Source organism: Manacus candei, unplaced genomic scaffold (assembly GCF_025592945.1).
Source record: "Manacus candei isolate 608988 ecotype Guabito, Panama unplaced genomic scaffold, ASM2559294v1 h1tg000026l, whole genome shotgun sequence".
Taxonomy (NCBI): Eukaryota; Metazoa; Chordata; class Aves; order Passeriformes; family Pipridae; genus Manacus; species Manacus candei.
In genome coordinates this window covers 3,913,660-3,935,178 of record NW_026138074.1, presented here as the reverse complement: position 1 = coordinate 3,935,178, position 21,519 = coordinate 3,913,660, and the positions used below count along the sequence as shown (strand labels likewise).

The following is a 21,519-nucleotide window of genomic DNA, read 5'->3' as shown; positions in this document are numbered from 1 at the left end:
GGCTTTGCAGTGCCCGAAGCTCGAACGACATAATTTTCCCCTCCTTACACCTGCAAACACTGTGTTATACCACCACACACCAGCAGTGCCCAGGAAATTCAAGCCTGTTGCTCCCTTCACCACATGCATTGTAGCCATGTTTTAGCCCCCCAGATTCAAAAGTTAGCTGATTTTTCTCCCACAGAAAAGACTCCATCAGTCATCAGAGTTTGATAAGCTCTTTAATGGCAAGCTCATGGTGTAATGACACTGCTGGATTTGATGCCTCAGTGGTGGGAGAGGAAGGAGGATCAGTAGGAAGGAGTATCAGAAAGAAAGCAGTGCTTCACTGAAGGCTTACACCTTTGAAAGCGCTGAACAAAAGGGCAACTTTCAGTGACCCGCTTCCTAGCTTTGTAGTTCCAAAGACAGATCTTCCAGCCAGAAAAATGGTGGAAACCTCACCAAAGACATCTTTGGCATGGTGTGGCACAACATGATTTCTGCTTGACGTGTTGAAGGCTGACTGGTCCCTACATTAGTAAAGGAAAACTTGACAACAACAAAAAAATTGCACTCACTGAAATCCAGAGCTATTGCTTCCACCACCACTCCCCCCGCAGATGAAAGCTTCCTTTACATGCAGCATTACTGCAGATCTTTGCCTACATGAGCAATAGCATGTTGGTACAGAAAGGGAATTTCAGAGTTCAATGTATTTTACATGAAACCAGTGAGCTTTCCTGTAGTCAGCAATAACTAGTTCAAAGAAGGGTTTTTTTCCTGCAGACAAAACAAGGCCCTTTTTCTGAATCTGTATTTTTTTTTACATCCAAGCTTGTACTGACAGTGCAGTGATATGGGGCTCTGTAGAATACACTTGCAATAATGCAGACGTGCCTTTAGGGATTTTCTTTCTTTAAAAAAAATTATCAGAACTGAGAAAAAAGTAAAACATAGATCGGGTAAATAATAATCTGGCCCACTGAACAGGTGATTGTGGTTAAGTGAAGAGGTTTCCTTTGTACACCTGACACAGACATCAGATACCAACAATAAAACTAAGTCTCAGAAGTCTAATAAAAACCTAAGTGACAGGGTCTGCCCTCAGAGCCTTTCCTATCACATTTAAAGAATCTGTTTATTTTAATATCTGCCTTGGAAGTGATATCCCTGAGCCTTCAGCTCCCTGGTGACTCTGCAAGAACCACCTCAAGCCCAGCCTGTTACAGGGTCTAGGAGCTGCTGTCCTGAGTCACTCCTGCCTGGCACTCACACAAAGCCTTCCCAGCTGCAGCTGGCTGCAGAAACAGGCTGTTGGGGAGGAGGGGAGGTTCTGCCAGAATTAAACATATCAAACAAAGCATTTGGCTCTGCTCAGCAATTTACAGAGAGGTCCATCTAGCTAGAGCCCCTTAAGAGATACTTCCCTATTTCCAATGTCCTGTGGCCAGATCAAAACCAGCCAGCACTGAGAAAGATCTCCAGCCAGACAAGTCTCATTTTCTGGGTGCCCAGCCTGGAAAGCCTCAATGGGTTATGATTTTCAGAGAGTGGATTATTTGGCTAGACATTGCTCCCTGTGAAGATACTGGGTTTGGCACCTAAAAGACTGCTGTCTTCTGCATAACCCCTGTCTGGCATGGACCACTCATGGGTCCTTGAGGGATAACACATCTCCCACGCCACCTCATCCCCCTGTGCAGAGAAGACAATGTGACCTGGTAACACACACTGTGCTGGACTGGAGCTTTCACTGATGCACCCGGCTGCAAGCTGTTGGAGGTAAGGGGTGTTTCTCTCCCCCTTCCTACACTTCCTCTCTTCTGTGAGTGAGAAATTCTGAAAAGAACAGAATGGTAAGGACAAACAGGAGGGAAGTATGGACACAGGCTAAGGATGGACACAGAGTAAGGATGGATGAACTGGTAACCTCGCCTCCTGCCACAGCTAAACCTGATGTTGAGCAAAACAGCCATGGATGTCCGCCCTGGATCCCAGAGAAAGATCAGGAAACATGATGAAAGAGGCTGGGAATATGTCCTGAATGGCACCTTTCCAAAACAACGCCCACAATGTTATTGCAATCACTTTTACTGCCACAGCCTCATGTCCCACCTTGTAAAGGGGGAAAGGGCAGTGACCTACTAAGCTATCTTGTAGCAGGAACTCCTCCACGCTGCCCCCAGGACCCATGTCACACTGCACACCTTATGTGGGACAAGGCAACAAGAGGCAGCAGCTGGTGTGCAGGTCACTGGTGCAGGAAAACTAACTCTGGCTATTCCCATAAAAAGAGGCATTCTTTACAAGTACGAGACTTTCAAAGGCACAGCACTATGCACGGAGCAAGTCCTTTTAAGAGATGTTACTGGGCACTAACAGAACACCCTGCACCCTGACTGCTGCTCCTACATACTCACACAGTATCATAATGTTGAGGAAGAGAAGAAGGCTTTTCAGTTTGCTTTTTCTCCACCCCTTCCCCCCTCAATCACCTGAATGCATTCATCAGGCAGGACACTAATGGAAAAATATGACTGAGCTCAAGGCCCCAAAGCTCTGAGGAGCTTTTTTATAAACTGCACGGGTTCAATAAGCAGACATTTGGCAGGATGGTTTGGACTGTCTCAGAAATCACAGCATCTCTCTGGAAGGGGCCTTGCTCACTCTTGCCCCTGCTACCCAAACCAGCTGTCACATTTCTGAAATCAATGCTTCCCTCTGGCATCCCATGTATTTCTCATCCCCCAAGCGCACTCTGCTCACTGCATCCATGCCACTCATATTCAGAAGCGCCAGTTCTGCAAAAGGCTCTGTTCTGGTATATTTATATTCAGTTAGAGCATGAAATGCCTACAAGAAAAGGGCGAGGGAAAAGGGACACACTTCTATGTCCTTTCATTAGTGGTTTGCTTTGAGGATAGGCAATGATCATGAGCGCCTCTTTACACCCACAGATCTAAAGCACTGTATACACTGCTGGGTAAATAATATAGTCCCTTTTACAAAAGGATGAAGGTGGCACTTTCGAAGGAGTTACCCTCCTCCTTCTAAATTTTCTAGAGGCCTGCTTTGAACACCCAGCCACCGAGACCCACTTGAAGCTCAAGGCGAGGCAATGGCTTCGAATCCCCATCTTTTCACTCATTTCCCAGGTTTGGAAGCATTTATGTTGGCAAACCTTTTGTCTCAGTCGCAAGCCTAGCCACTGGGTCATGCTACCCTTAATTAATTATTGAATGGCTACTAACTGCAATAGTTGGTGGGAGGGAGGGAAAAATAAAATACAAATAAAATATAAAACCACTTCATAATACAACCAAACCAGTTTTGCATCTCTTGCATCGTTTGGCAAGCATGGAACAAGTAACACAGTAATACAGAAATGTATTTGGTCAAAGTAAGGAATCAATATTTTTCGATAAAATACATTCTATATTAATGCTCATTCACATTTATTACACATGTAAATTAAATTTTCTATGTATAAAATTCCAGTTTATTCTCAGTGCTGGTTGGTCATGCTTCAGTTCAGCAGCAGGGCTCAACACATTCCACTCCTAACAAAGTGAGAGGGAACGAGAGCGCTCAGCTCTGTGCAGGACCAAGCCTCACGCATCCCCTGGTCCTGCAGGTCCCATCTGAACAAAATCTTGCTGGCATCAGTGGGAGTTTTGCAGGCCTGTGCACTGCAGAAGGGACCCCAACTGTCCAGCACTTGTTGTCTGGTGTGGAAGTCACCCAAATGGTATATGGCATTCCAAAAAAAAGTAAGTTAGTGAATACAGATAATAATAATATATCTACATAACTTACAGCGTTGTTTGCTTGTTCAACCCCTCACTAACAATTCAATCAATACACAGGGAAAGGTAGTAGAGTGCAGTACATATTACAACCTCCTGTACACAGTTGCAAGCACTGGATCCTACAGTCTTTCCTCATTTCCTGAATTGCCATGTATCCTGCTGCCAGCCAGAGCCCAGTTCTCCACTGAGCCTTGTGGAGTCAATCCTTCACAGCATTTAGGCTGGTCTGCACCTCCACCGTGGGCCCCTAACACTGTGCAAGGCCCATTTAGCAGCAGGTCTTCAGCTACTAGCCCGGTCCACCCCTGCACCCTCCCCTCTGCTGTGCTGGCACTCGTCTGTGCAGCCACACACTTAGCCAGATGGTAGGATTGATCCAGCTGGAAAACTACCTGTCTGTAAAAAGGCAGAGGGTTATATGCCAGTCAGACAGACCCCTAAGCCCAGCTCACGATGCAGCCATGCCACAGCTTCTGCAGGTGTGTGTGTGGACGCCTGCACCTCCCCCTGAGTCAAAAGGGTGCAAGTGGCCAGCAAACCTGGATGGCAGGACTATTCCTCCTGCTTGGGCTACTGTAAACTGCTTGCTTGCATTATGCTAGAGCAGAGGAAAGTCAGCCCCTACTTGTATGAGCCACGACCCAAGGACTGGATGCTATGAAGAGAAAGGTTTTCCTGGAGGAAGGCTTTGTTTGAGGTTATAATATCTGTCCTAGCTGGAGAGGAAAGAAAAATTTAGGGACTTAAAGCAGGGATGGAAACCACTGGTCTTACACTTTATTTTAGTAAGCAAAAAGCCTATTGCTGCTGTACAGTGTTATACAATGAACTGCCACAGTTCTCACGTCACTAGTCCATAGAAAATGTGCTGCGACTACCATGTTTACGCTGCATGCTGAAAGAATGTACAAAGTTGCATTAAGCTCTGGTTTTCTTCCACTTTTTTTTCTTTTTATATTCTTAAACTCTGACTTTTACAGTGTTGTAGACACTTCTGTGCAGACTCAGGTACCACACATCATCCCAGTTACAGAAGGTCTTTGCCTCCAACTGAAAAAATCATGTGCTATGCATCTCTGAAGCCACTATCATCAAACCACCAAGAAAACTTGCTCTCTTTAGTAACCTTGGAAAAAGAGTCTTTAAAAAGTCTATTGAAAAGGAGACATTGTTAATAATAGGGTTTTCAAAATGATGAGAGCTGTTTCTAGGAGTTGTCCAAGCATTTTCTCTTCACTCACTCTTTGTTTTTATAAAGCTAATTCTGTATAAAAGGGCTTTTGAAGCGTGTGACCTTTGTCTAACGGTTTTTAAAAAATTGGAAAAAAGGAGTGAATTTAGAAACATTTTTCTTCAGCTGTATTACAACAGAATTACCTTTGCTTCTTAAATTTTCAGTACAAAAGGCAAGTAAATAAAGAGACCCTGCATCTTCACAGTCTGGCACTCATCCAAGTCACTTAAATCTATGCAAAACAGGTATAAAACATGAGGGTCTTCCTCTCCTTTATACCAAGACCCTCACCAAACCCTTCTGGGGAGCAAGTTCCCTGATAAATAAAACTCACTAGATTTTGTATCAGTCAAAGTAGTAGTATTTTAACTCCCCTTCAAAGAGGTGTAAATGACCACACTAGCTCAAAGGCCCAGGGAGAGGAAGAGGTCCAGCATAATTTCAAGAACCAGGTGCTGGTTTATATCCCTATGGCTTCAATGTTAGGTTGCACTCAAGTTGCACTTAAGGTGCACTCAAGAAGGACCCTGGAAACAACAGGCCAGTTAGTCTCACTTCGGTGCCCAATAAAATCTTGGAAAAGATTATTCTGGGAGGTATTGAAAAACACCTGGAGGACAACACACTCTTCAGCCACAGCCAGCTCGGCTTCATGAGGGGAAAGTCCTGCTTGTAGAACCTGATTTCCTTGTATGACAGGGTAACTCACCTACCTGATCTAGGAAAGCCAGCAGATGTCATCTTTTTGGACTTCAGCAAAGTTTTTGATACTCTCTCAGTATCCTTCTGGACAAAGCGTCCAGGACCAAGCTGGATAACTGTGTTAAGTGAGCAACTGGCTCACAGGTTGGGCAGAGGAGTTATACTGAATGGGGTAACACTGGGCTGGCATCTAGTCACTAGTGGAGTTCCACAGCGCTCCATTCTCAGCCCAGTTCTCTTCAGCATCTTCATTAACAACATGGATGCAGGACTCAAAGGAATACTAAATAGGTTTGCCAAAACACTAAATTGGGAGGAGCAATTTAGTGACTCCCTCCAGGGCACAGAGGCCCTGCAGAGAGACCGCAACAAATTAGGGAGATGGGCAATCTCTCACCAACTCGATGAAGTTTAACAAGGGCAAATGCTGGATTCTGCACCTAGGACAGGGCAATCCTGGTTGTGTGTATAGACTAGGGAAGGAGAGGCTGGAGAGCAGTACTATGGAAAGGTACCTGGGGATCCTGGTCAATGGCAAGTTGAATATGAGTCAGCAGTGCCCTGGCAGCCAGGAGGGCCAACCATGTCCTAGGGGGCATTAGGCAGGTCCAGGGAGGGGATTGTCTCACTCTGCTCTGCACTGGTGTGGCCTCACCTTGAATATTTTGTGCAGTTTTGGGTACCACAATATAAGAAAGCCATTAGGCTATTAGGGAGCATCCAAAGGAGGGTCACGAGGATGGCGCAGGGTCTGGAGGCGAAGCCGTATGAGGGGCAGCTGAGGTCACTTGGTTTGTTCAGCCTGGAGGAGACTGAGGGGAAACCTCACTGCGGTCTTCAACATCCTCACGAGGGGAAGCAGAGGGGTGGGTACTGATCTCTTCACTCATGTGACCAGTGACAGGACTCAAGGAAATGGCAGGAAGCTGAGTTGGGGGAGCTTTAGATTAGATATCAGGAAAAGGTTTTACACTCAGAGGGTAGTTGAGCACTAGAACAGGCTCCCAATGGAAGTGGTCACAGCACCAAGCCTGCCTGAGCTCAAGAAGCATTTGGACAACACTCTCAGGCACACGGTGTGATTGTTGGGGTCTTCTGTGCAGGGCCAGGAGTTGGACTTGATGATCCTTATGGGTCTCTTCAAACTCAGTATATTCTTTGATTCTAATTCACGATGCCACGAGGTTTGAGTAATAGTTTGGCAGTGTATCAAAACCAGCAAAGCTTAAAGTTGGTTGTCATGCAGAAGTGAGATAGGCAATGGCTATTTTTTACTTCATTTGTAAGAAAGCAGCACTTGCCTTTGGATCACATGGTGTTTTGAGTACCAGGGCTGGCAATAATGTTTGCTGCTGATACACATTACTCCCAGTTATTAATTCAGCACTTGTAAACTCAGGTGTCAGTAAAACAACATTAATATGTCTGACACCCCCTGGATTTCCCACTTCCCATTATTTTTGTTAAGCGTTCACATGCACTTCTGCAGCACCAACCACTATTAAACTACTGTTTTTAAGGAGAAGTTTCTCCAAGTTTGGTACTTTTTCAAAAACTATAGCTGTTGAACTAAACAGAAGAGCGCAGGTTGTGTGGTGTTTGCTCTCTGCGCTGGTTTCCTTGGAAAGGTCACTGGTGAGGACTCGGCACTCTCACCACACGTTTCCTACATTCTCGGTACTCTACATTCACGTCAGCGAATGCTACTCTCGAGCACAAATCGAAGAGACAAGTCAGCAACAAAACTACTTCTAGACTGATAGCGGCAGAATGCTACCAAGACAACTCCATAGAAAACCCACTGAAGCAGGAGCAAAATTCAGGTCACTTCTTAGCAAAGCTCATCACAAATTATTATTATTTTTTTTTTTTTTAAAACCATTTTTTGTGAAACTTTTATCTTGGCAGCCAGATATCCCCTTGTGATGTGCTAATTCGAACAGGCTAACGTGGGACCACCTGACCCCACCTGGTACCAAAGGCTTCCGAATTATTTTAGCTTCTCAGAAAATCACTGCTGACTGACACCCATCTGTTGGTGATCAGCTTCTGGTTCCTCTTCTTCCACATCTGCGTTATATTCTTCAAATGCATCATCATCAACATCTGGAAGCCCAAGTAACTACAAAGAAGAGAAAATACTGTGTAACAGTGAATTACCCACTCATGCAGCTTTACTGCAAATCTTCACACAAATCCTACATGGCACTTCTTGAAAACCTTAAACCCTGGAATAACAGTATTGCATAATGATCTTGGCTCTCTTTCTCTCCCTCCTGGGATAGAGAAAGAGTTGAAAATGCATCCTCACACCAAATTAAGTGCTCAGAGACCGGAAGATAAATAAAACCAAAACAAAGCACTTGCAAAAAGCTTCACATTCTTCCCTGAGGTTGCATTATGAATTGTTGAGTGTTTAAGACTTGGCAGTGGTTTAACTTCAGAAAGAATCATGATACTACTGTAGCAGTAGTTATCTTGGTTTAAGACTGTTTTTTAGCAACACTATAAAAGCCAAAGAAAAAAGCATCCTCATGCAGAACTGGCTAGTATGGAGTAGGAAAGGACTCCCCAAAAACCTTAAGAATCCAGCCTGTTAAATGCTTCTCTTGAACCCTTCACTCCAATACACCAGACAAAGCCTTGTACACTGGGTGAAGCCCTTGTAGTGAGAAATACTGTGTATTCCACTCAAAACTGTCTGAGCCCCTTTAAACTTCTGCAAATTAGATCTGGGCTTGTGAGGAACTGCAAGCCCGTCTTCTTTGGACAATGTTTGGATGCCTCCACCTGATGGCTCCGATCACTGCAACATGTCTTGTTCACGACAGGAAAAGGAGCAAACAACCATGTTTGAACTTTTCTCCTCTCCTCCAAAAGGTTGCCAAGCCAACAGAAGTCAGGAAGAGAGATAAACCAAATAATACTCAAAATAACACATCTGTTGTGGAAATCTCATATTAGAATCCTACACTAACAGCTATTAATAGCCACAAAGCAAAATCATATGCCAGGCATTACTGGGAATACCATGTATTTAGCTTGCAAGGGCTGGAAGATCAGCGCAGATGCATGAAAGACTCTGTTTGGAGAATGATGCAGCTGTTAGCTCTTGAAAGAGGCAAAGCCCATAAAAACTGGGAGGAGGGTGACACTCGCTAGGTGAGAGCACGAAAATGAGACAAGGTAGATTTTCAGGGACCTAAACTAATTTAGTCTGGGATCAACATTCAAGATTATTCAGTGGACACAAATACAGCACACAGAATTAGCTTCTGAATGCAATGAAGCTTGTATTCCTCACTGTCACTGGGAGACAGCCAGTTTTTTAGTTGCAGGGCTTCTTCAGCAGGGAAATGGAAGGAGAATTTTCTGACTAAATCCCCTCCTTTGTATTTTAAAAATACTTACAGCGAGACCCCAAACAGAAAATGTTCTTGTCTTCTGAGCAGAACAAAGTAAACTCCTATGTGCACATATCTTTCAAATCAAATGCTTAACTGAACGCGAAACTGCTTCGTTCATTTTCAGGATGCGGGGGTTTTGTTTTGTGTTGAAGCTAAAATTAAAATACTCAGTTTTCAAAAGGCAAAAGCAAGGGCTCTCTAGACTTTCTTATACACCAATATTATTTTTTGCTAAACTGATCTAGTGGATTCAAATTAAATGTGAGTGTTGTACTCCTCTGTTTACATCACCTGGCAAAAAGCGTTTTGACGCTATTTTTTTTTTCCTAGCTCTGGTTATAATTCCTCCTTGATTTGCAAGGAAATGAGGCCCATGAGTTTTCATTTTATGGGATCCTGCAAGACTTCCTCATGCAAACATGAGCATGGAAAACACAACATACACCACAAGAACCACAAAGACTTATACAGTCCCAAAGCATGGGAAACACATCCTGCTTTTCACACATCCCCTCTTTCTTCGCCCTTGGGAAACCCAGCTCTTCTTCCCCTGGAGCAGCACAAATAAGAGTGATGCTGCAGATGTTGGTGGTTTTATGGAGGAAGGATGGGGATGGGATGAAGTGGGGTGGAGTGGAATGGGATAGGGTGGGGTGGGGTGGGATGGGATGGGATGGGATGGGATGGGACGGGATAGGATAGGATGGGACGGGATAGGATGGGAGGCTCCTCCAAGGAAGATGCAGTTTTATTCTCTCACGGACACTTTATGACTTTCCAAGGCACCAAGGACCTTGACCATGCAGATCTCACTTTTACAGTCTGAATCCCATCGCCTCCCACAGGACTATGGTCCCTCACTGCTGTTAACCCCTTACTGCTCTCTGGACTGCAGTGGCAAATCAGTCCACACCTTGACACCAAGGAGGGATGATCAGGGTCCAAAGTGCAGGGAGCTCTACAAACACTGGGTCAAAATGGAAGGGGGGCGTACAAAAGATAAGGACAAAATAAGATGATGAAGATGGCCTGAGTTGACCCTAGACTAACTCCGACCTTGTCTTCTTTCAAACACACTAGTTTCTGCTTCTAATCCATATCTGCTTCACATATTACATTATCAGCTATGTGGCAGACTTGAAAGGATTTAACTGGAGAGCAAAAATAAGGAGAAAAGAGGTAAAAGAGGAAAGGGTGTAGAAACAGAGAGCTGATCCATCAGTCAAAGAGCCAAGGGGAACAAAACTGCCAGGTGGAGGGAGACCCGTGGAGAGGAGGAAGACAGGAGCATGGTGAGAAGGGAGGGAGGAAAGCAGGGAGAGAAGATAACAACCAGTGGCAGCACTGCCTGAACTACCTCTATTTATTCCTGCTGTCCAAACTACCCATCTGGAGGTAAAGGAGAGGTCACCAGGATATGTATGAATTCAGCGAATATGGGATAAATGGCTTTTACACTGTAGACTCCCTAGTTCAGATGTAGGCTTTTTCAGGCTGAAGAGGAGCGCGGTGTGCGACACCCGGAATTTGCCGCTGAATTGTACAACTCATGCCCTGGTTCTCTGCAAACGTTGCCAGTTCGTGTGATGTCCCTCAGGCATTTCTTAAATTTGTCTTTCTTAACTCTTCCCAAGTGCCCTGATTTTATACAAATAATCTAGTAGTTATTAAGTCACAGAGGCAGAGTGATATTGCCTCCTACCAAAAGCTGATGCACAGGCAGACTGATAAACTAACCAAATACAAGACTGAGCTTTAGCAGTCCATGTGATGCTACACTAGAGACAACACAGTTCTGCTGAATCCTTGTGGAAAGGGCTTAGTCTCCAGGCAGATATGCTTACAAGCACTAGCATGGGCACCTCTGGCACCTGAGCGTGGCACCTCTGACACCAGAGAGACAAGGGCATCGGAGGAGTGGGATGCTCTGAGGCAAGTAACAGTATTTGAGCCCAGTGCTGTTGATTGATACCATGTACCTGCATGGTGTCTGGCACTTTTGGATGTTCCCTGAATAAGTGGATAATAAGGCAAATCAGAGTTTTGTGGAAACTGATCCAGGAAGGCATTAATGGGCAAAGACAACATCCTCCCCCCAACTTCAGTAAAGAAAAAGCCTGACCTTGCCTACAGCAGGATTTAGAGGTGTGGTTTGGCTGCTGCAGGTTAACCAACACTTTTTAAAAGCCTTGTCTAATGAAATATCTTGCTCTGGCACTGTAACATTAGGGAGAGATGCCTGAGAGCCGAGGGATGGTGAGCAGCCCCAGAGCACCCTCATTGCCTTCTGTGCCCAGGGAAGAGTAGTGAGCAGAGGGAAATCTGTCTCTCATTGAGACGGATGCCAACTGCTGGGCATCCCTGCTCTCACTGTCTCTGAAACGCAGGGCCCTGTGCAGCAGCAGCCAGTCCCTTCCTACCCCACAGCCTCAGGGTAAGCTTGTGAAGTCACAGCTGGTCTGTCACTGTGAATGTGCAGAGCAGAGCTGAGCTCAGTTACTGGACAAATATTGGTCTTGGACCCCTCAGTTATGGGAGGGCAGATGCTCATGCTGTGCATAAGGGCATGGAAAGATGCAGATGCACTGTCACTATTTTCTTCTAAGTATTTCCCTTCAGAGGACCCCAACAAAGAATTTCAGAACTGTCTAATAATCTTCGATGTCTGTTGGGAATACTGAAATGGAGAAGACTTTCAAAAGGTGCTTAGCAAGCACATGCCAAAAACCTAGTCTCCCTCCTCCCAGACTGATAGCCAGGACCACCAGATACTTCAGAAGAGCCCAGTCTGACCTTCAGCAGTTTTTACCTAAACTGACATTTTTTCAAACTGAAGTTTGCCAGACTGGTCTCTGACAGCAGATTTGCTTGGGACAGTGGAGAAGAAATGCCCTGCAAATGCACTGTTGCCTTAAAGCTGACAGCAAGGTGGTTTCATTAGCGAAAGGGGTCCAGCAGAAAAAGGACGTGGGACAGCATGAAGCGATGCCAAGGAAATAATTTCCAAATACTGAAGAAAAGTGATTTTGTTCTGGAAAAGGCCTGAGGGCACAAAATAACTGTTTCCATACATCTATGGTAACACCACACAGTTTTAAAAATCTTTCCTACCATGTATGTGCTATTTTTAATAATTACAATAAGGGAAAAATGTCAATACATTCCTTATTAGACTTATCTACGTTAAAACCATACCTCAAATCATAAACCCAGTTTTGTTATACAGATGCAAATCTCTCAGTACTAGGCCAAAGCAGAATCTGAGAAACTTACTCTTTGTGGTACATCCAAGAGAAAATGAAGAGGTACTTGATTACAGTCTGCAAGAGGTTTCTGGCAGTTGAGGACACCATTTTTGAGCAAACAAAAGCAAAATGAAATTCAACAACTAGGAACCAAAACTAGAAGAACGTAGATTGCAAACAAAAGAGACTTTCAGAGCACCATAACTAATAATGAGAAGAGAAAGTGCCCAGCAGGGTTGTATCCTTTAATTCACCCGAAGACTTTACATCAAGAGTGGGTGTCTTTGGAAAAGACACATTCCAGTTCAACCATGATTTATGCGCTTGGTTGTCAGAATCATGGGGTGAAATGTGATGTATTAATGAAGGGCCCAGGCTACATGAGCATAATAGTTCCTCCTGCTTTGAACCTTTTTATTTTGAAGAGTAACTCAACTTGGTTTGACTGAATTTCTCAGTAACTTAACCTACGCAGAAATAAATGTGGTTTAAATGAAATAAGTAATCTGTACCAATTGAATTAAGTCTTTCTGAAGTCCTCTTTAGTTAAACCAGTGGAAGTTTCTCATCAGAGACAGCTTCTCTGAGCAGGAGAAAACAACTATGAAGATCCAAGAGCCAAATACTGTTCTGGGAAACATATTTATATTTTTTTGTATGTTTTCACAATTACAAGCAGCTGTAGTGACAGATTAGATTTCCAGTCCTTTCTAAGAAAAGTATGCATCTGTTCTATTTATTTCCAGCCTCTCAAAGGATTCTTTAAAATTATGCTCTTTTATGTCACCCAGCTGTGGCGGTCTGCGGCAAATCATTGCAAGGGTGTAACACAGGGAGGGCCAGTGCTTTCATATCGGTGCTCCAGGCCCTCCCTTTTGCACTAAATACTTGGGATGCATTTTCAGTCTTCTCAGTTAGTCATCCAGAAAAAGACAGGAGGGGAAAAGGTCTACATTTTCAGTTGAGTATAAAGATGTCCATCAGTCAACTTTCTCAAGGACATCATGGGAGAATGGCTCTGGCAATGAACCTCTGCTCTGCACCAAGTCATCAGCCAGCCCCAAGCATTCAAAAGGAGAGGCTGGGTAAAGGGAGGATTTGGCAAAAATGAAGGACAACAGCCAGCCTAAGACACCTCACCCTAATGAAATCCAGGCTTTGACCCAAATCTTAGTGTTAAACAAGGACAGAGAAAGCTGAGCAGCAGCAAAACAGAAACACACATGCCCCCTCTCCACAAAACCCAGCTTCTGTTCCAACTTCTTCTCAAGCAGTGACCAAACTGGCGTTTGCAAATACCAAGTGGCAACCATCCTAAGAGCAAAATCTGGATCACTCGGGAGGAAAAAAAAAAGCCAACCATAAAATAAAACAAATCACTCTGAGGAGAAACCGTACTTCCAGCTTCCCAGAGGTCTACTCTTGCTACTCATATCCTTGCAAAACTCCCCAATTCCAGTGCCAGGAAACAACTCTGCCACAAAGTCCCGCAGCGCTGACTCGTGTCCCGTTCCTCGGAGTCAGCGCTGCATCAGCAGGATGCAAGTCCCTGCCCGCTGCCACCGGCTGACACACCAGTTGGCCTCCCACCCCGGATGGGAATCTCATCCTCTCAAACACAGAGATGGAAATAAAAAGGCAGCTAACTTCCAAGAAACAATTTCCAACAGCCTAACGGTAGTTTATGTATAACACTCATGTGCCCAGGTAGCTGACTGGAGGTATAAGTTCCTGAAGAAGAAAAAAACACCTTGCTCTATCCAGTGCTGCTCTATTAAGTCACAGGCAACAGTCAACGTTTAGAAGTAAAAAAAAAAGCACTTACAGGTCTGAAGGATTTGAAGACTTTTTCCAATATTTCATGGAGTGTCTTTTTCCCACAGGAGGAGATGTAATCCTGCGCGAGCTGCAGAAAAGGTAAGCAGTCTTCACTTTCGCTCCACACGTGCTGAAAGCCAACAGCAACACAAGAAAGTAAAGGCATTAACAGGAATTCACGCCAACCTTTCCATGTGATTTTATAAGGTCACATGTTGTAAACATCTGCCAAAGTACACCGAGCCTCCTGCAGTTCAAGACCCGCCCTGGGGACAGGCGCTGCAGGCTGTTTCAGAAGCCACACTTCTGAGAAGGAACCTGCATTTTATTACCACGATGCATCAGAAAGCAGGGAAACAGATCCAGAAGTGAAAATACCTCGTGACTGCACCAGCAATGAAGGGTATGCACATTTACCCATAAAGGTGTTTTCATTTGACATCAGCCCTGCTCAGACCTGGAAGTCACATTGGGTTTTCTCCTCTTCTGCATCGCCCACTGCAATGAAGCCCTCAGGGAGACAAAGCATCTCTTTCTGTTCCTGGCGTTAGTGCAAATATGATGTGACCCTGGAGGTGGAACTTGATGTGTAATTCTCTTGACGATGCAGAAGAAAAGATGTAAAATACACCCGCAGTCTAGACACAGAGCCAAGGAGAGATGTTTGGGCACTCACGACATCCTGACAATTCAAGCCTCCCTCCCTGTTTTGAGGTTTACTCCCCTTACAACCTGATCATCTCTTCACAGGTAGGCACACTTAAACCCATTTCAGATCTTCCTCTCATCTTGCTCCTGCTTCAGAGATGCTGCTCCCCCAGCCTGACTCTGCGAAACCTCTCCCAAAACTGATGCTTATTCTGCTGCTAGGAGGATTTTCGTTTGAAACAGAGCTGGCAAGTGATGGTGGGAGTGCTCAAACAAGAAGGGCAGCACACAGCACAAGCTAATGTATAACCTTAAAGACTTTCTTTTGGAAGATTTTTTGTATGGAACTGTCTTAGGCAGTCAGCTACACAGAGAAGCACGATACTGCCAAATTGTTTTGAGACTGGTACCTCTTTTTGCACAGCAGCTCTTTTCCCCAAAGTGCCGTGCAGCTTTTTACTCTGCTATAAACAGCAGGTTACAGTACTTAAACAAGGAAAAAGGAGGGTCTCTCTGAAGCTTAACTAACATTCAGGGAAAGACTCAAAATGACAGATGTTTCAATCCCTAACATAAGGCTTGCATGTCACCTTCCCCTTCAGAGGTGAGTACCCGCCAGGGATGCAGTTTTACACTTAAAGAAAGAAAACAGTACTTAACATCATCTAAGCTGCACCTTTAAGATAAAAACTAGCTGCTTTGCTATGAACCTCACTTGACCTACATTTTCTCTGCTGCTTGTTGCATTTTACAAGCATAAACAGAGTGAAATGTTTTGTTATGAAAACAACTCTGCATTACTGAGTAGGTTCTGCTCTTCCATATAACCAGAGTCATCTCTTAACCATTCTGGCAATAAAAATAAGTTCTTTGCAGTCTTGCCAACTCTCAAATGCACATACCACAAGTCTCATGATACTTCATGACATCTTAGAGTCATGGGCCTTGCAAACCTATAAATATACAACTAAATCTCAGCTTCTGTTTACAAAAAAAAGGCAGAAAAAAAGCCTGCACTTTGAGATTTTTACGGTCTAAAAAGGCAGAAGGTACATGAAGTGAACTCAAATGAGCCCTCTATAAAATAACCAATGAACACTTTCAAATTAGAACATTTTAAGAACAGTCTCAAGATTTTGGAGCTCTGGCTCCTTACTTCAGGTTAGCAATAACTCTTTAGTTATTCCTAATCTTTTCATCGAAGTTCAGAGCTGGATATTGCAGCTTGGCAATTCCTGGCTCGTACTAAACCTGTTGTAATTGTTTATATGTATAAAATGATTATGACTGCTGAGATCCTCATTCTTGTTTAAATTGTGGCTTCTTTCGACTACCAGAGCTATACACAGGAGCTTCTACATAAATAAAAATCAAGTCCCGCCCTTTAATGAATAATAGGTACTTCGTTCCCCAGGGAAAGGTAACTCCATGTTGTCCTACCATGTTTTTACAATCTTTTTTCAAGCTGTACCATGTTTTATTCTCCAGTGTGAATTTGTCAGCAGTATTGCAGAATAAGATGATCTAGCACAAGGGGCAAACCTAAGGGAGTAACTCGATCACTGAGTTTTTGAGGAGACTTTTTTGCATAGCATCGTGAGGCAATAATCAAGTAAGGCTTCCAACAATCTCTCCATGTGCAGAAGATTTCAAATGTTGACTGTAGCAACAAATGCACTATGAAAGGTCTCACATGCCATTAGTGCACGCATCTCCTTCGGAAATGGCTTGATTTTATCTTTGCCCCCTAAAAACCTCAACCATAATAAATACCAGGGCTATAATGCCTATAGGTTATAATGCCTACAGCTCTCTGTGGAGGTTCAGTGCTGCACCAAGGCAGTGCAGGAACTGCCTCAGCACTGACTCATGCATCTCCAGAGGAACCTTCAAAAGGAATTTTGGTACCTCAAAATAAAAACAAATGTAATTTGAGGATTCAGCTCCTGCTTAAAAAGTTAAAGCAGTAATTAAGGCTACACATAAGGAGATGCTTTTCCTGGAAAACCTGATGCCTAAGGATCTCTTTGCAGTGGGAGAAGCAGTCTGCTGTCAAGCTGGTGGACCACAGTGCCCAGTTGTGGCTGTTTAATTAAAAAAATATTAACCTCATTGTCCTAGTTAGGACAGCTGAGATCAGTTCATCATGGTGGGTGTAACCCAAAACTGTATTCTATAGCCTTCCATGTCATTTCCCAGAAACTAGACTATTGTTGTCAATAGACTATTCGCACCCTCTGCCCATAGAGCATGGTGGGTGTAACCCAAAACTGTATTCTATAGCATTCCATGTCATTTCCCAGAAACTAGACTATTGTTGTCAATAGACTATTCGCACCCTCTACCCATAGAGCCTGACTCCTCAGGCTATAAACTAGGTGTTAAGAGGCCTGTGAGATAGAAGGATGTTTCTGTCCTCACACCCTTTGTGAACTCCCCGCCCTGAGGGGAGTACCAAGCATTCCTGCCTGAACTGGAGGATATATAATCTTGGAGTTTTGGAACATTTTTTCAACCCACTCGTGGGATCCAGAGGACGGCTGCATCTCATCGCTCTCAACCAGACTTAGACCACCACTGGACTGCGATCACCAGTTCTGGCCAGACTGCAGCAGCTCTCCCACCAGCAGGTTCTTCCCCTCTCCCTTTACTTTGGACTCAAACAGGGCCCAAGGAACACCACTTTGTTCAGGCCCCAGGGTACTGGGTTATACATTTGGGTTTTTGTGGGTTGAGACCAATTGTTTGTTTGTATTATTGTACTTACTGTATTATTTTAATAAATTGTTATTCTGACTTATAATCTCTCCTTTGAGTTGGGTTCATTCCCCCTGCTGGTTAACTTTTAAACCAGCACACTCATCATCTGAGTATGTGTTTTCCAAGCTTGCCCAGTTTTGCTCACAGTTGCTTTGTGTCACTACAAAAGCACACAAACACTAATTTCCACCTCAGCTGACCTAGGATCATGGTTGAATTATTTAGCTCAGCATCTACACACTGCAGATAGCTGAGACAATTCATAGGGCTGCATCTGGAAGGGTTTGCTTTCCCTCACACTTTTAGATCACTCAGTGTTGCTGGACAACAAAGTCACTTGCTAGACCACCTTTTTCTAACCAGTCGACTCGTTGAGCATGGCAGCAAAACTTTTTCTGTGTGAGGATAATTCCATTTGCAGAAAATATTCAGACTCACTGGCTCTGTTCTAAAATATTTTACAGGAAATCTTGAATCAAAATGGCCTCATATTTTTATTTATTTTATCAGTTACTTTGAATACCAGTATATAAATAACATGGTGACAAAACAAATGACAGACGACAAGGAATAGCATCACAACCCTCACCCTCCTTGATTATGGCTACACAAGGCCAATTAATTTCTTGAGAACACCACAAGCCTCGGGAGCTAAATTATACATAGTTCAGCTATCTAAAATGCTGATTCAGAGAGTTTTAGTGTCCAAGTGGTACTGAAAATGTCAATAAGTGTCTACGTGGGTTTCCTGCATCTCTACCATGTTAAAGACCTAGCTCAAATACAGCTTTTCAGGAAATTAAAAATATTTGATTGTTGTGATCTGGCATCTCTGATTTTATACAAAATTCAGAATTATTCTCCCCCAGATTGGATCTTGACAACCTTTCCATGTTTTTCTCCTCCTCCCTTATAAGTACATCAGGCTCATCATTTCCTCCTTACAAGTGGGTTATCAGGGACTTCTCTGGCACCTCCTACATAGCTTTTTAAGTTGCATTATTATGAAATAGAGACATAAAAAAGAGTACAAGAATACCAGGCACCAGATACTTATTAAATGTAAGGCTCCTTTATAGGAGTCATAGGGTGCAAAAAGGCTGTAAAGTGTGTCACTGTGAATTCTGTTTATATTTACTCACTTTCACACTCCATTGTGCCAAAGGAGCCATGCAACAAGGCTTAAAGTGCAAATTACAATCAGTCCCTTGGCTTTTATTAATTCTTCTTAAAATAAACTTTAGCCTGTAATTGCATGTAGAAAGGAAAGTTATCTTCTGGAAAATAAGGAAAAAAAAAAGACTGCAAAAAAACCCAAGATAGTCAAGCTGGGACTAGAAATTAAGCCCTACTAGGAGCAGAAAACAGGATTCTGGAGAATCTGCTCATTAGTGGGTCATAATCACATTAAAGAGACACCATCAACAGGAAAAAAATTAAGAATGACACCTATTTGCCTGTTTTAAAAGTATTATCATTACAAAAAGTGCCTCAAGTACTAATGCTGAAAGAGACAGAAGAAAACACTGCTTCTATTTTTCCACTGTTTATGTTCCATATAAGAGTTGGTCTTTCCGTTCAGGTTTACTACTGGTGGCTCTGGGCAGGGAGTCTTTCCCACAGGTACCCTGGAATGAAAATATTTGTCAAAAGAGGGGGAAATGTGACTGAAAAAAAAAACTCAAAAAAAAAAAAAAGGTCAGTGTTGGAAGCATGGGAATTGAGTCTGAAACTGCTTAAGATTTTTTTTTAAAGTTGACTAGATTTTGATTTGAAAGAGTTCACTCAATTACTGAGCAGTGCATAAAGAAACAAAACATGTCTAAGAAAAATAATGGGCTTTCTTTGCAATTTCCAATAGCATTAGTGTCCAATCATAGTTTCAGCCTAGTGCTGCACTGGATTTATCCCTGCTTAAGAGTCCATCAGGCATGGCCCTTTCTGGGCACAGGTATCTCTAGAGAGGAATGAGCACTGGGGTCTGACAGGCTCATAGGTGCTGGGAAGATGGATGTGCAGGGCTAGTCCCACAGAGGACTGAAAGACTGCACACCCTGAGATGCTCCACTGCTACAGCTGGAGATCTCACGTATCATCCCTGGACAGATGCATAACTAAACTCCAGATAACTTCTTTCATAATTCAGCATGACCATCTGCCCAACACAATAAATAAATATCCCACTTGCTGGGATCTGTGGTCCAGGAGAAGTCACTTCACTGCTCTTTGTTTCCATGGACCCATCTGTCAAATGAGCTAACTCTGCACTTACCTGTTCAAAAGGGAATTAGCGAATATTTGTCAAGCAGGTGGAGGGAGAAGACTTGCCCCGGGAAGGGAAAGACCTACAACATTCCTACAATAATGATCTGTGCTAGGAGTTATTTTGTAAAAAAAAAAAAAAAAAAAAAGAGCAAAATAAAACCCTTTCATTGAAGTTAACTCGCACTCGGCAGGTTACAAACCTCGTGTCGAGGTGCCGCTTTTCGGTGACTCTTCCTGCACTTCTGCTCACCACCGGGAGGGTCTGGACAAGGGGAAAAGCACCCCTCGACACCCTTCCCAAAGCCCAGTGCTGTGGTGCCGGTGCCTTTTCTGCACGAACTTGCGGCTGAAATCGGCGACGGGCGGGCGAGGAAGGGGCGCGGCGGCCGCGGCGGCACCTGCCCGGATTCCCCGGCCCCGGCGGGCCCGGGGGAGCGGCGGGGGGGGCGCGGCCCTCCTGTCATCCTGACTCCATTTTATCCCTGCCCATTCTCCATTTGCCGTGACAGTCCTGCCAGTCCGCCCGTCCCCGCGCCGTGCCCCAGCCCGGCATCCCGGGAGGATGGAGGCGCCGCGGGGGGAGCAGCAGCTGCAACCCCGCAGGGCGCGGGAGGCGGGGGGGCTCGCACCCCTCCTCCCCGCCCGCCCCGGGGCCCGCAGCCTCCCCGGGCCGGGGCGATGGGGATGAGGGGTGCGAGGGGGGTGCCCCTGCCCGCGGGGCCGCCCCCCACCGCCAGCAGACTCCATTTTGCAGACTGTGGGAGGATCCCCCCGGCCCCCGGCCCCGCCGCTCTCCATCACCGCATCCCTCCCTCCTGGGCACGGCCCCGTCCTCCGCCCCCTCGGCGCTCCCCCTCCGGTGCTCCCCCCAAGCACCGGCGACCCGCACGGACGGAGCGTCCCAAAGAGGCGCAAGGGCTTCCCCACCCGCTCCCGCACCCACGCGGGGCACCCGCGCACGCCCGTGACCCCCGATCCCCTCCCGGGGCACTCACGAAATTGTCCCCGCAGGCGGCCTCCGGGCACAGCACGTAGAAGGAGACGCCGGGCTCGGCGTAGAAGTCCATGCGCCGCTCCGTTTCCTCGGCGGCGATGAGCTGGAAGGGCGTGCGGGCGCACCACCGCTCCGCCGCCTCCGCCAGCGCCTCGAAAGCCATCGCCGACCCCGCCGCCGCCGCCGCCGCCTCCCGCCCGCGTCCCCCGCACCGCCCGCGCCCCCCGCGCCTCGCACCGCCCCGCGCCCGCCCCCCGCACCGCCCCGCCCGCCCCCCGCACCGCGCCGCGCGCCCCGCGCCCCGCTCCAGGCACCGGCCCCGCTGGAATTCGCTGCAGACAATTGACTCGACGCCTTCTGGCAACTTGGGGGCGGGGGGGGGGGGGGGGGAAGGAAGAAAAAATCCACAAAAAAAAACCTTCAAGCCCACTCAGGAAGGCGCTGTCGGCAAGATGATGCCTCGTCTTCCCTCTTCCCTTCCATCTTCCCAGAACTGGGCCGGCATCTCGGCAGAACCCACTGTGCTAAACTCACTGGTGGGTACCCCCTTGCACTGGATTCGTGGAAGCCACCCACATGTGAGCTGTTGGGCTGTCCAAATGTGGACAGATTCCACCCCATGACACTGGAAAGCTTTATGGAGGTTGCTCCCAGC

The 21,519-nt window shown here is 45.5% G+C and overlaps 1 protein-coding gene across 1 annotated transcript; it reads right to left on the bottom strand.

Annotated features, from left to right (window-relative positions):
* Positions 1-205: 205 nt before the first annotated feature.
* MTURN (maturin, neural progenitor differentiation regulator homolog) lies at positions 206-21,058 on the bottom strand. Its single transcript, XM_051789063.1, has 3 exons — positions 20,866-21,058; positions 14,205-14,327; positions 206-7,849 (listed from the first exon to the last, which is right to left on the bottom strand). Exons 1-3 carry the CDS (start codon positions 21,025-21,027, stop codon positions 7,739-7,741), a joined length of 396 nt encoding a protein of 131 aa, XP_051645023.1. The 5' UTR covers positions 21,028-21,058; the 3' UTR covers positions 206-7,738.
* Between the last annotated feature and the right edge of the window lie 461 nt (positions 21,059-21,519).

Excerpts from the sequence above, each read along its gene's own strand:
- MTURN (XM_051789063.1), bottom strand. The coding sequence starts at position 21,027 with ATGGCTTTCGAGGCGCTGGCGGAGGCGGCGGAGCGGTGGTGCGCCCGC. Across the intron at positions 14,328-20,865 it reads CCGCCTGCGGGGACAATTTC|CACGTGTGGAGCGAAAGTGA; the intron begins GTGAGTGCCCCG and ends GTTGGCTTTCAG. Across the intron at positions 7,850-14,204 it reads TCTTCAAATCCTTCAGACCT|TTACTTGGGCTTCCAGATGT; the intron begins GTAAGTGCTTTT and ends TCTTCTTTGTAG.